At 38.6% G+C, this 12,280-nt stretch overlaps 1 protein-coding gene across 2 annotated transcripts in view; it reads right to left on the bottom strand.

Annotated features, from left to right (window-relative positions):
• Window positions 1-12,280, bottom strand: part of prima1 (proline rich membrane anchor 1) — a 150,203-nt gene that overhangs the window by 18,097 nt on the left and 119,826 nt on the right. Inside the window, exon 4 of one of the 2 annotated variants that reach the window (XM_048599754.1) lies at window positions 4,711-5,020. The exons of the other annotated variant lie outside the window; for it this stretch is intronic. Coding sequence (XP_048455711.1) covers window positions 4,981-5,020 — 40 coding nt within the window. The 3' untranslated portion in view covers window positions 4,711-4,980. Of the gene's footprint in view, window positions 1-4,710; window positions 5,021-12,280 lie in introns of those variants that run through there. 2 annotated transcript variants of the gene reach the window in all.

The raw sequence follows: 12,280 nt of genomic DNA, 5'->3' as shown, positions 1-12,280 counted from the left end.
ATTTTATGAAACTTTTAATCTGTTTGTAAAAATAAGTTTGGAGTTTTATCAACTGTAGCATTCAGAGGAATTGATCCTTGTTTTATTCATACATTTTCAACAAAATTGTTATGTGTTCCTCAGCTGAGTCCTGTAATGCATTTCCTCTACCACAGTGTCTCTTTCCCTTCCTGTTCCCACCAAATTCCTTTCCTTCTTAATACCCAATTACATACTTCCAACAATCCTTATGAAAAAAACTGAGGCATCTTTTCAGCAAAAAAAAGAGCTGTGGAAATAAAAGTCAGATATTGTTGATGTAATCGAGTGTTATTTCTTTTTACTTTTTTTTAAATGTTTTTGAGTTAACTAGATGCAAATTAATTTACTGTAAACTGATATTGATTTGGGGCTGAACCTCTTGTGATACTTTGCTTAGCAAGAAACAAAATGGTCAAATGCTAAATTGCAACAATTGAAAGCAAGCCTTTTGAATATAGGCTTTAGGATCCTAAAGCAGCATTGCAAAGATTTCATAGAGCTGCTCCTCACTGGGCATAAATAGCGCAATGTATGTGGAGTTAAAGAAGGAAGACAGCAATATATGGAGAGCTAGACAGAAGCCTGAAATCTAGCCACGTATTAAGGGATACAGTGATATATAAAGGAATAAAACAGTGAGATCAGTAAAAAGCCCACTGGCAGCTAAAAGGGTAAATGAAATTGAGCACCTGTGAAAAGAGGCTGATTACTAGACATCCAAAGCAAGCTCAATTCCCAATAGGACAGAAAAAAAGTTTCCATCTGAGAAATCAAGTAGGGAAATAGGGGTTTTAAGAAGTTTCTTTTAGGAAGGGTGAAAGAGGAAAACCAGTGAATTGCAGAGCAGTTAGCTTAACATCTGTGGTGAGGAAATTTTTGGAGTCTATAATCAAGAACACTGTGAAAAGTGTTCATTTTCAGTTAATCAGGGAGAGGCAACATGGATACATGACAGGTAGGTCATGCCTCACTGAATTATTTGTAAAAGTGATGAAGGTGGTGGACAGGGGAATGTCTATGGATATAGTTTATATGGACTCACAGAAGGCATTTGGTAATGCTTCGTAAGATACTGTTAACTAAAGTAGAAGCCCACAGAACTGAGGGCAAATTACAGACATGGCTGGGAAATTGGTTGAGTGGCAGGCTGCAGAAAGTAGGGACAATGGGTGGGTACTCAAATCGGCAGAATGTGACCTGTGGTTTCTCTCAAGGATCTGTATTAGGGCCTCAATTATTCACTTTATTTTCTAATTTCACATTATTTATTAATGACTTGAATAATGCCAGAGAAAGTTATATATCCAAATTTGCTGATGACAAAAAGTTAGGCAGCATTATAAACAGTGTAGATGATAGTCTATCGATATCCCTTTGTAATTTTATACTAAGTGAATGGGCAAAACTGCAGCAGATGGAGTTCAATGTAAACAAGTGTGAGGTTATCCAGTTTGAACCAAGAAAGGCTAGATCAGGGTGCTTTCTAGATAGTATGAAGTTAAATCCAGTGGATGTCCAAAGAGAATTGGGGGTTCAGATATGTGGATCTTTAAAATGCCATGAACAGCAGCAGAAAATAATCAAGAAAACTAATGGAATGCTGGCCTTTATATTTAAAGGATTGGAGTACAAGGATGCAGAAGTTATGCTGCAGTTTGCAAAACTTTGGTTAGACCCCACTTGGAGTACTATGCGTAGAACTGGGCACGATACCTTAGGAGTGATATATTGTCTTGGAGGGAGTACAGATTAGGTTTACAAGAATGAAATCTGGGCTTCAGGGATTAATTTATGAGGAGAAACTTTAGAAATTAGGCCTATTTTCTTTAGAATTTAGAAGGTTAAGGTGTGATCTGATCAAAGGCTTCACGATATTAACAGGAAAAGACAGGGTAGATAAAGACAAGGTATTTCCACTGGTTGGAGATTCTAGAACTAGGGGATATAGTCTGAGAATTACAGCCAGACGATTCAGAAGAGATGGGGGTGTGGCATGGTAGCTCAGTGGTTAGCACTGCTGCCTCACAGCGCTAGGGACCTGGGTTCGATTTCACCCTCAGGTGACTGTCTGTGTGGAGTTTGCACTTTCTCCCCATGACTGCGTGAGTTTCCTCTGGGTGCTCTGTTTTCCTCCCACAGTCCAAAGATGTGCAGGTTAGGTAGATTGGCCATGCTGAATTGCCTGTAGTGTTCAGGGATGTGTAGATTAGGTGGGTTATAGCGGGATAGGTCTGGGTGAGATGCTCTCAGGGTTGGTGTGGACTTGTTGGACCAAAGGGTCTGTTTCCACACTGTAGGGATTCTATGATGATGATGATAGGAAGCACTTCTACACACAAAGTGTGGTAGATGTTTGAAATGCTCTTCCACAAATGGCAGTGGATGCTGGATCAGTTGTAAGTTTTAAACCTGAGATTTTCTTTTCTCTGTTAATCAAAGGTTTCAAGCAACATGGGCCAAAGGCAGATATGTATAGTTAGGCCGCAGATCAGCCATGATCTTATTGAATGATGGCTCAGGCTTGAGGGGCTGAATAGTTTACTTCTGTTCCTATGTACTGACGACGATTTCAAAATTTCTCAACAATTACTGGATGACAAAGTTAATAGGAAGCAAGTTAAGAAAATTCTTCAGAAATAATAATGAATTAAATTGATTGGAAAAAGAATCAGGACTAAAAATTACTTATTGGAATTTAAAGTTTCAGAGCTTTTACAGTGAAGTTAATAAAATCTTTAATATTTGACAGCTGCATGAAAAATGCAAGTTATATTCAGGAGCAAAGGAATTTTATTCATTTCCATTGCTAAAAAACAAAAAAATCAGAAATAAAGAGAAAAAGTTCACATCTGATCCCATGGTGTCAAATGCAACACAAAAATGCCTCACGTGCAGAAAAATAATTGGCACAAGTGACATCATGGCAGCCATCTTTGATATAGTCAAAAATTATCGAATCTTACTGACTACCGTTATTTCAAGGAACTTTATATTGAAGACAGCATTTAGAACAGTAGAAACTTTCACAATATTTAGGATAACAACAACCATCTTTACAATAACAAAGATTCAATAGCAATTTTAATCACTTAACAATACATTAAGGCAACAAACTCAGTGCAGCACAAGGACATCAAAATTCAAACAATGATTGTCCAAATCAAGAAAATAATGAAAAACTTCAAGTGCTATCAACATCAATCAATGAAACAAAATTCCACTATACCAATTTTTCTACAAGCAAAAATCAAACTATCATCCATTTGATAGATCAGAAATTGGCATGTGTGAAAAGCATAATTTCTAAAATTTTGAACATTCTAGGATTGAATACCAAGTTAAATGCAGAACAGGTTAATGTGCTTCTCCAGTATTTAGGAAAAATGTCAGATCACATGTTACATAAGCAATAGATTGTGAGGAACAAATTATGTTTGATAACTTCATGACAACTTTTGAACAATATTTCATTCCACAAACAAATAGGACACTGGCAAGATCATGTTTCAAGAACAGATACTAACTACCGCAGAGTCTGTCAATAGCTTCAGTAATGACCTATATGTACTACCTGAACCTCACATCTCAGAAAACATACAACAAATCACATTTACAATAGAATCATCATTGGTCTCTTGGATAAATTAGTACTGAACTTCTTCAATCAAACAAGGATCATTTCTAGAATGAGCAGTCCAATAGCATACGAACACATAGTCTAGAAAATTGTTCAAGAAGCATTATGTAGCAGAAGTTCCATTTAAGGCAAAGAGTTTCGACTACTTAAAGCACAAATGCTGTTTGACTGAAGGAGATAGACCTCTCCTCTGAAAAATGTACCAGATGTGACAACATCAATGCAAAATCCTAAACAAACTAATGCTAAAGCATCTTGTCACAGGTTCCAAAACCCCACATCAATGAAGGTAAACTGTCCTGTCCCATATCACCAACGTATTTGTTGTGGGAAAAGTAGTCACTATTCAAAGATGCGCTATAGTCTAAAGAACATGCCAGGCATAAACCAAATCATTTCCAAGCCAACATGTATATTGCCTTGGAGCAGAACGTTCATAAACTAGTCATCACTGTCATGGATCAACTTTCTTTATGTGGGGAACAACTAGCTATGTATGAACAATGTCACTGTTGTTAACACCATCACTCAATCCAGACACTAATGATAGAGAAAAAGAAACAACCTGACTTCCCCTGACATTTATATAATATAAAATCCTCCAGTGAGCACTGCTGATCTAACTGAAGCCAGTAGAGAAAAGGACTCAAGTGTTTCTACACCTTTTTATACTCTTTCCTGACCCATCCATTGATGCAAATGAATCAAGTCAAAGATTTGGAAGGAATACTGTAGGAATTCTGCATTGAAATAATCTCAATAACTCATTTGAGAAGGTAAATAAATGGTGATTAATGTTTATCACTGCAGAGAAAAGCTTGAGGTGGGATGCAGTGTAACGACTTTAGGACTCTGGAATAAATGTGGTGATATTATGGAGCTGTTCCTGACTGGACATAACTAGCATAATATGGGTGAATTTAAAGACAGAATAGAGAAAAGCACAGAAAGTCAGGCATAACCTGAAGTATAACCCTGCGAATGTTAGAAACGTGCAGTGGAGCATGTGGAGTAGACTCATTAGATTACGCAGTAGAGTTTATGGTATAATCTTTCAATAATGTACAGTGCATTTAGAGCCATGTATGTCTCTGAATACCATGCATTGTAGTATTTAGTGTTAATATGTAATAAATAGTGTTATAAAAAGGCTTAAGACTGCAGGGAGCTCTTGACCTTGCCTTTTTCTTGTCCAGTCTATCTTGAACTCTTGGATTTAGGCATTTAACTGAATGCATTGACCCACCAACCGGACATCCGTCCATTCCTCCTGGTTCTGCCTGTTGTAGTAGGTGCTGGCTCTGAAGGGGTTAACGTTCATGTTACACTGGCAGCATCCATTCCCTTGATGTCACACACAATCTGTTGGTGGAGACAGGAGTTAACAATCTTTCAGAGGCAGTAAATGTACCTGTGGCTAAGGTCCCTGTAATTATGCGTGATCCAATGTAGAATGCAATTCCTAGAATCATCGAATCCCTACAATGCATAAAAAGGCCATCCGACCCATTAATTAGTTCTGACCCTCCGAACAGCATCCCACCCTGACCCTGTAACGCCCATTTACTATGGCCAATCCACCTAATATGCACATCTTTCCTCCCACCTAATGTGTGGGAGGAAACCAGAGACCCAGCAGAAACCCACACAGACAGGAGAGAATGTACAAATTCCACACAGACAGTCACCCAAGGCTGGAATTGAACCCAAGTTCCTGACACTGTGATACAGCAGTGCTAATCACTGAGCCACCATGCCACCCCTCTGATAGCATGCAATAAACATTCTTGTTGTCTAAGGACAGAGTCTCTTCTGGAAATACTCTCCAGTGATACATCCTCTACCACGAATCACCAGATAGACCGCAGATAAAGCAAAGACAAAGTATGATTGGTGGCAGTGAACTACCTCAAACAGACCTTATCCAGTACCACACACTGGCAGAGGTGGCAAATACCACAAGGTTCCAGAAGTGGTCATCTGGGAAAATACAATACTTCCATCAAAGTTACTTCCATAGAACAGTTAAAAGTGTATCCACTGGTGCAGTATTTTAACGTCACAAATCGTAAAATTCATAACATGTAACTGGCGCTTGTCTTTCAAACAAATATTTGAAAGAACCACGCTTGTTTTAAATTTTCAGGGACAAGGCTGATTCATGATTCAGCATATACTTTTAGCCTTGTTTCTACAAAGAATTAATTCTGATTTTATTGAAGAATTACAATAAGAGATACAGCAACATATTAGAGATTTGAATTTGTCTCAAATTTCTCTCAATTTGTACTCCAAGTTGAAATGTTAAGCAAGAAAAAAATGAGAGTCTTACTCATATATAATCATAAATTTGTTACATGAAGTTCAATTTTTGTTCCGTAAGACTCACGCTAAAGCTAAATCAAACCTACTGTGGTCGTTGTGTTTTGAGTTGGCAAGGTCTCTTTCTTGGTTAGTTTACCCATTATCTCTGCCAGTGATTATATTATCCACGTCTAAACATATTAGCCATTGTCTGACATTAAGCAACAGTCTAAGTAAAGAACAGTAAATTAATTTAATGCCTTAATGTTTTAGTGTCTTACAGGAGCATTTTTAGTTTCTGGAAGTTCCTTAGTAATTATTACATATTAAGAGACCTGGAGACTACTCTCTAGAAATAATTCTATATATTATTAACTTATAATTAACTATTATTTAAATATATTATTACCTATTAACCTGCTTCTAATTTACAGGTTTAATGAAATTGATCATCGAGATTCATCTCAAAGATAGCTTGTTGAATAATTTTTTATGCTGTAGTTGGGATTTAGGGGACCTGTGTGAAAGTTCTCAGATGAGGAAGCAATTAAAAATTGAGTCACCGAGAGGTGATCTATATCCACTAGCAGTAGACAAAAGCTGAGTTGCATCTCATGGTAACTCATTTCTTTTAGTTTTGGTGAAGAGAGAAAATCATGATGTATGATCTGTAATTGCTTCAAATAGCAACTCAGAAAACTGGAATAACAAAAGAAGACCTGAACACTTGATCAAACTGTTCAGAATATAATTGAGAGGAATGACATAGATTCATTGCAATAATGCAAACAATGTAACCAGGGAAAGAGTAGGGCCCATTGGGGATCAAGGGGACAACCTGTGTATGAAGCCACAGGATATTGGAACAGCATTAAATAAATGAGCATTGAATGAATATTTCACATCGGTCTTCACTCTGGAAAAAGAGAATATAGATATGGTATTCAGGAAAAGGGACTGTAAGGAACTTGCAGTTTAACATAGGAAATGGGGAGGTACTAGAGGCTCTCTTGGGCTTAAAAATAGACAAACTCCCTTGCCCAGATGAAATGCATCTCAGGCTTGTGGGAGGGTTGGCAGGAAATTGCAGGGGCTCTGACACAACTTTTAATATCTTTTTGGCCACAGGGGAAGTGCCAAAGGACTGGAGGATGGCTAATGTGGTTCCACTTTTTAAGAGGGGTGATAGAGGTGAAGCAGGAAATTGCAGACCGTAACTCTTGCATCAGTGGTAGGGAAGCTACTGGAGAAAATTTTGAAGGAGCGAATTAATCCCTACTTGGAAAGGCATGGGTTAATTAGGAATAATCAGCATGGCTTTGTCAGAGTGAGGTCATGCCTAACAAATTTGTTAGAATTTTTTTGAAAATGTGTGTGGATGAGGGAAATTCAGTTGATGCAGTTTATATGGATTTTAGCAAAACTTTTGAAAAGGTTCCACATGGGAGACTGATTGAGAAGGTTAAAGCAAATGGAATTGAGGGAAACATGGCAAGATGGATCAGAAACTGGTTTCGGGTAATAGGGCACAAAGGGTAGTTGTAGAAGGCTGTCTATGTGACTGGAGGCTGGTGTGCAGTGGTGTACTATAAGGATCAGTAATTGTTGTTTGTTATATACATAAATGGTATAAATGAAAATGGGGGGGTATGTTATGCAAAGTTGCAGATAGCACCAAAATTGGTAGTGTCTTAGCGAATAGGTTAATAGCGAAGAAGGTCATTGTAGGTTACAGGAAGTTATAGATCAGTTGATCAAATGGGCAGACTGGTGGCAGTGCAAGGTGATAGGAAGAAGAAACAAGATGAGGGAGTATTTAATGAATGGCAAGACTTTGAGTAGCTTAGAGGAACAGAGGAATTTTGAGGTAATTATTCACTGATCTCTGAAGTCGACAGAGTATATGAATAGGATAGTTAAGAAGGCATTTGGGGCACTTGCTTTCATCAGTCATGGCATAGAGTACAAGAGCAAGGAGGTAATCGTACAGAGCGTTGGTCAGGCCACAACTGTAGTATGTGTGCAGTTCTGGTCGCCTCACTACAATGAAGGATGTGATAGCACGAGAGGTGCTATGGGGGAGGTTTACCAGGAGGTTGTCTGGGATGGAGAAATTGAGCTGTAAGGGGAGACTAGACAGGCTTGGATTGTTTGGTTTACAGAGAGAAACTAAGGGTGGACATGACTGAGGTCATAGAGTCATAGAGATGTTCTCCATGGAAACAGACCCTTCGGCCAAACTTGTCCATACCGACGAGATATCCTGAATTAATCTAATCCCATTTGTCAGCGTTTGGCCCATATCCCTCTAAACACTTCCTATTCATAAATCCAACCAGATGCCTTTTAAATTTTGCAATTGTACCAGCCTCCATCACTTACTCTGGCAGGTTATTCCATACTCACACCACCCTCTGTGTGAAAAAGTTGCCCCTCATGTCCCTTTTAAATCTCTTCCCTCCTACCTTAAACCCATGCCCTCTAGTTTTGGACTCCCCCACCCGAGGGAAAAGACCTTGGTTTTTCACCATATCTTTGCCCCTCACAATTTTGTAAACCTCTATAAAGTCACCCCTCAGCCTCCGATGCTCCAGGGAAAATAGCCCCAGCCTCTTCAGCCTCTCCCTGTAGCTCAAACCCTCCAGCCCCAGCAACATCCTTGTAAATCTTTTCTGAACCCTCTCATGTTTCACAACATCCTTCCTAAGTTTATGAAGGGCATTGTCAGGGTGAGTAGAGAGCAGCTTTTGCCCTTGGTTGAGGGGTCAATAGGGTCAGGGGCAGGAGATGCAGAGGGGATTTGGGAAAAAAACCTCTCTCACTTAGCAGATGGTGGGAATCTGAAATGCACTGCATGGGAAGATAGTGGAGGCTGGAAACCTTAAAAACTTTAAGACTTTTTCCTAGGGTGGAGGTAGCTATTACAAGGGGGCATAGTTTTAAAATGAGTGGAGGTAGATATAGGGGAGACGTCAGAGGTATGTTCTTTACTCAGAGAGTGGTAGAAGCGTGGAATGCATTGCCAGAGAGGGTAGTGGAGTCGGCCTCATTAGGGGCATTTAAGTGGCTATTAGATAGGCATATGGATGATAGTATAAGGTAGGGGTGGAGGTTAGATAGACCTTAGGTTTAGGGTAAAAGTTCGGTACAACATCGTGGGCCGAAGGGCCTGTACTGTGCTGTACTGTTCTATGTTCTGTAAGTATTTGGATGAGTACTTCAAATATCATAACATTCAAGGATATGGGACAAATGCTGGAACTTGAGATTAGCACTCGTTTAGTGGTAGTTATGTTGGTGAAGATTCTATGGGCCAAATGGCTTTTTCTGCACTGTATGAATCTATGAATTTGAGTCTTTCCTGAGGCAGTTAGATGCTGCTGTGTTACAACTGTATATTTCTAAAGGGGAATGGGCTTGACTGGCAAATGACCTTCATCAATAAGCTTTGTGATCCTTGTGCCAAACATAATATCAGTCAATTAAATATGCAGCAGCTTCTGGCTGTGGCTTGAAGGTTTTGATGACATCATTAGTGCTAGAATAAGATCAATAAAAATTAGACTTTTCTGTCTTGACATAAAGAATCTCATTTCTGCCCATCTCATCTATTTTCTAACTAACTGGCCAATAGTTATGTCATACAAGGATTTGGAAGATTCTACCCCACTGTGTAAAGAGACAGGATAAAGTACAAAAAAGCTTAATAGTACACAAAACATAACTGAAATTCAAAAGGGAGTAAAGAAAGCAAAAAAAAATAAAAAATATTGGAAAGTAAAATCAAACAAACTCAAAGATTTATAAATACATAAAGAACAAGATGATAACTAAGGAAAGACACTACAACTCACTGTAGGGTAGCATGGTGGAAATCAAGGCAAACTATTCTTGGAACTGACACAAAAGTTAAAGATTTTAAAGTAACTATGTAACATTCCCCAATTTAAGTGATTTTTCAGACCCACGTTGATAGAAAACATACTTAACAAGAATTACTATTTATTAAAACTAATTATACTCTGCTTAAAGGTAAACAGTTATAAACCATTGACATGTTACACTACTAATTAAAACTGCAATCTACTTATAAACTCCCCCTTACAAACAAGCACACACACACACACAGAAACACACTCACACATTCTCACACACAGACACACTCTCACACAGGGGAAAGTAGGTTATAGGCTACGAAAAGGTGGGAGGCAGTTCAGAGGTTCCTGTTCATGGGAGAGATGCTAGGATAATTCTTATGATTCTTATGCTGGCCATATGCTGCTTTTCAGTCAACTTTCACTGGATGCTTCCACTGGTTTTGCAAGGGACACAAGGTGGCTGGTTCTCTCAGAAAAAAATCTTTGACTTATCACTTAAACACAACACTTTAAACAACTGCTGAAGGAAAGAAAAACTGGTTTTCTTCAGATTGAAAATTAGGTTTGACTTTAGAGAAGTGACAGACAGCTTCAGTGCTGGTGGAGATCAAAACACTTCTATCTTGTTCCCAGCCTCAGTCACATAGATCTTGGCAGGTAAAAGGCTTCTCTCATCGATAACTGGTCACGAAACCAGACCAATAAACGCCCTGTTGCCACCCAGCTGTATCTGCACCCAGTACCCCTCAGCTCAAATTCATCTGCAACCACTTCACTTGTCTCTTGTCCAAGTAGCTGTTTACACAATGCTTACAATAATTGTTAGGTTACTGGCTCTTCCAATTATGAAACCATCCCTCAAAACACTGGTTTTAAGACAGTTCTTCCCCATTTCAGTCCACAATTTAAAAAAAAAACGAAAAATAAAAAGACAAATCTTTATAAAGAGTAGGGTAGATCAGAGACCAAAAAGATAATGAGTGTGGAGTCTGAATCCACAGCCCTGATTTTTTATGAATAGTTTTGCAGGTGAAGTAAGGGGTTGTGCCGGTGGTGTAGTGGTGATGTAACTGGACTACTAATCAGGGAGCTGTGTTAATACTTTAGGTTCAAATCCACCACGGTGGCTGGTGGAATTTCAATTCCATTGATAAATCTGGAATTCAAAGCTAATCTCAGTATTAGTGACTATGACAGCTATCATTAATAGCTGTAAAAACCTTCACTGATATCCTTTAAGTAAGGAAGTCTGCCATTCATATCGAGTCCAGGCCACATGTGACTCCAGATACACAGCAATATCCTTGACTCTTCACTGCCCCCTAGAATAGCCACTCAGTTAGGGATGGGCAGCAAATACTTGCCTTGATAGGGACACCCGTGCCCCATGAGTGAATAAATAAATAAAGAAAAAATTGCTTCTGTTCTCACAAAAGAGAGGGATAATGCAGACATTGTAATTCAGCAGGAGGAATGTGATATATTGGATTATACTAAATTGCTGAGAAAGGAAATGTTAAGGGTTAGAGCATGTTTGAAAGTAGGCCAGATGAAACGCATGCCAAGTTGTTACCGGAAACAAAATTGGAAAAATTCAAGGTTTCGACAATTATTTTCCAATCCCTGCTGGCTACAGGCACAATGCTGAAGGATTAGATGACTACTAAAAATATAACATTTTTTAATATAGACCCAAGGGATAGTCAAAATAATGACATGCCAGTCAGCCTAATCTTAGTACCTTAAAAGTAGTGTCCATGTGATCCAAACACAAGGGACAAGGTGACTCAAAACTTCGTGCATTGACAGAAAGCAAAGGTTTATGGTTGATTGTTAGTTTTGTGACTGGGAGGTTGTTTTAATGAAGGCTTACAGAATTCAATACTGGATTCCATGTTTTTTGTTGTATGTATCAATAGGTTAGATTTATGTATAGAGGGCATGAATAAGAACTCTGCTGATAACACAAGAACTGGCTATGCGATTGACAGTGACAGTGACAGACAAAGGTGTAGCCTGCAGTAAAATATAAATTTAGCTGTCCAATGGGCAAAGAAGTGGCCAGTGCAATTTAATCCTGAGACATGTGAGATAATGGAATGAGGAAAGCAAACAAAGGAATATACAATGTATGGGAAGATACTGAGAAATGCGGAAGAACACAGGGTCATAGGAGTGCATGTCCACTGATCCCTGAAGGGAGCAGGAAAGTAGTTAAAACGACATACATGATACATTCCTTTAAGTGCGAAGGCATAGAGTATAAAAGCAGGAAGAATATTCTTGAACTTTCTTAAACCCAAGTTAGACAATAGTTAGAATACTACATGCAATTCTGATCAATGCATTAAAGAAACATGTGACTGCTCTGGAATGGGTATGGGAAAAATTCATGATAGTGTTGCTATCAATAGAGAATTTGTGTTCTAAGGAAATAATA

This window comes from Rhincodon typus, chromosome 8, assembly GCF_021869965.1.
Source record: "Rhincodon typus isolate 14 chromosome 8, sRhiTyp1.1, whole genome shotgun sequence".
In the NCBI taxonomy this organism is placed as follows: Eukaryota; Metazoa; Chordata; class Chondrichthyes; order Orectolobiformes; family Rhincodontidae; genus Rhincodon; species Rhincodon typus.
This window is presented reverse-complemented; position numbering and strand designations above follow the sequence as displayed.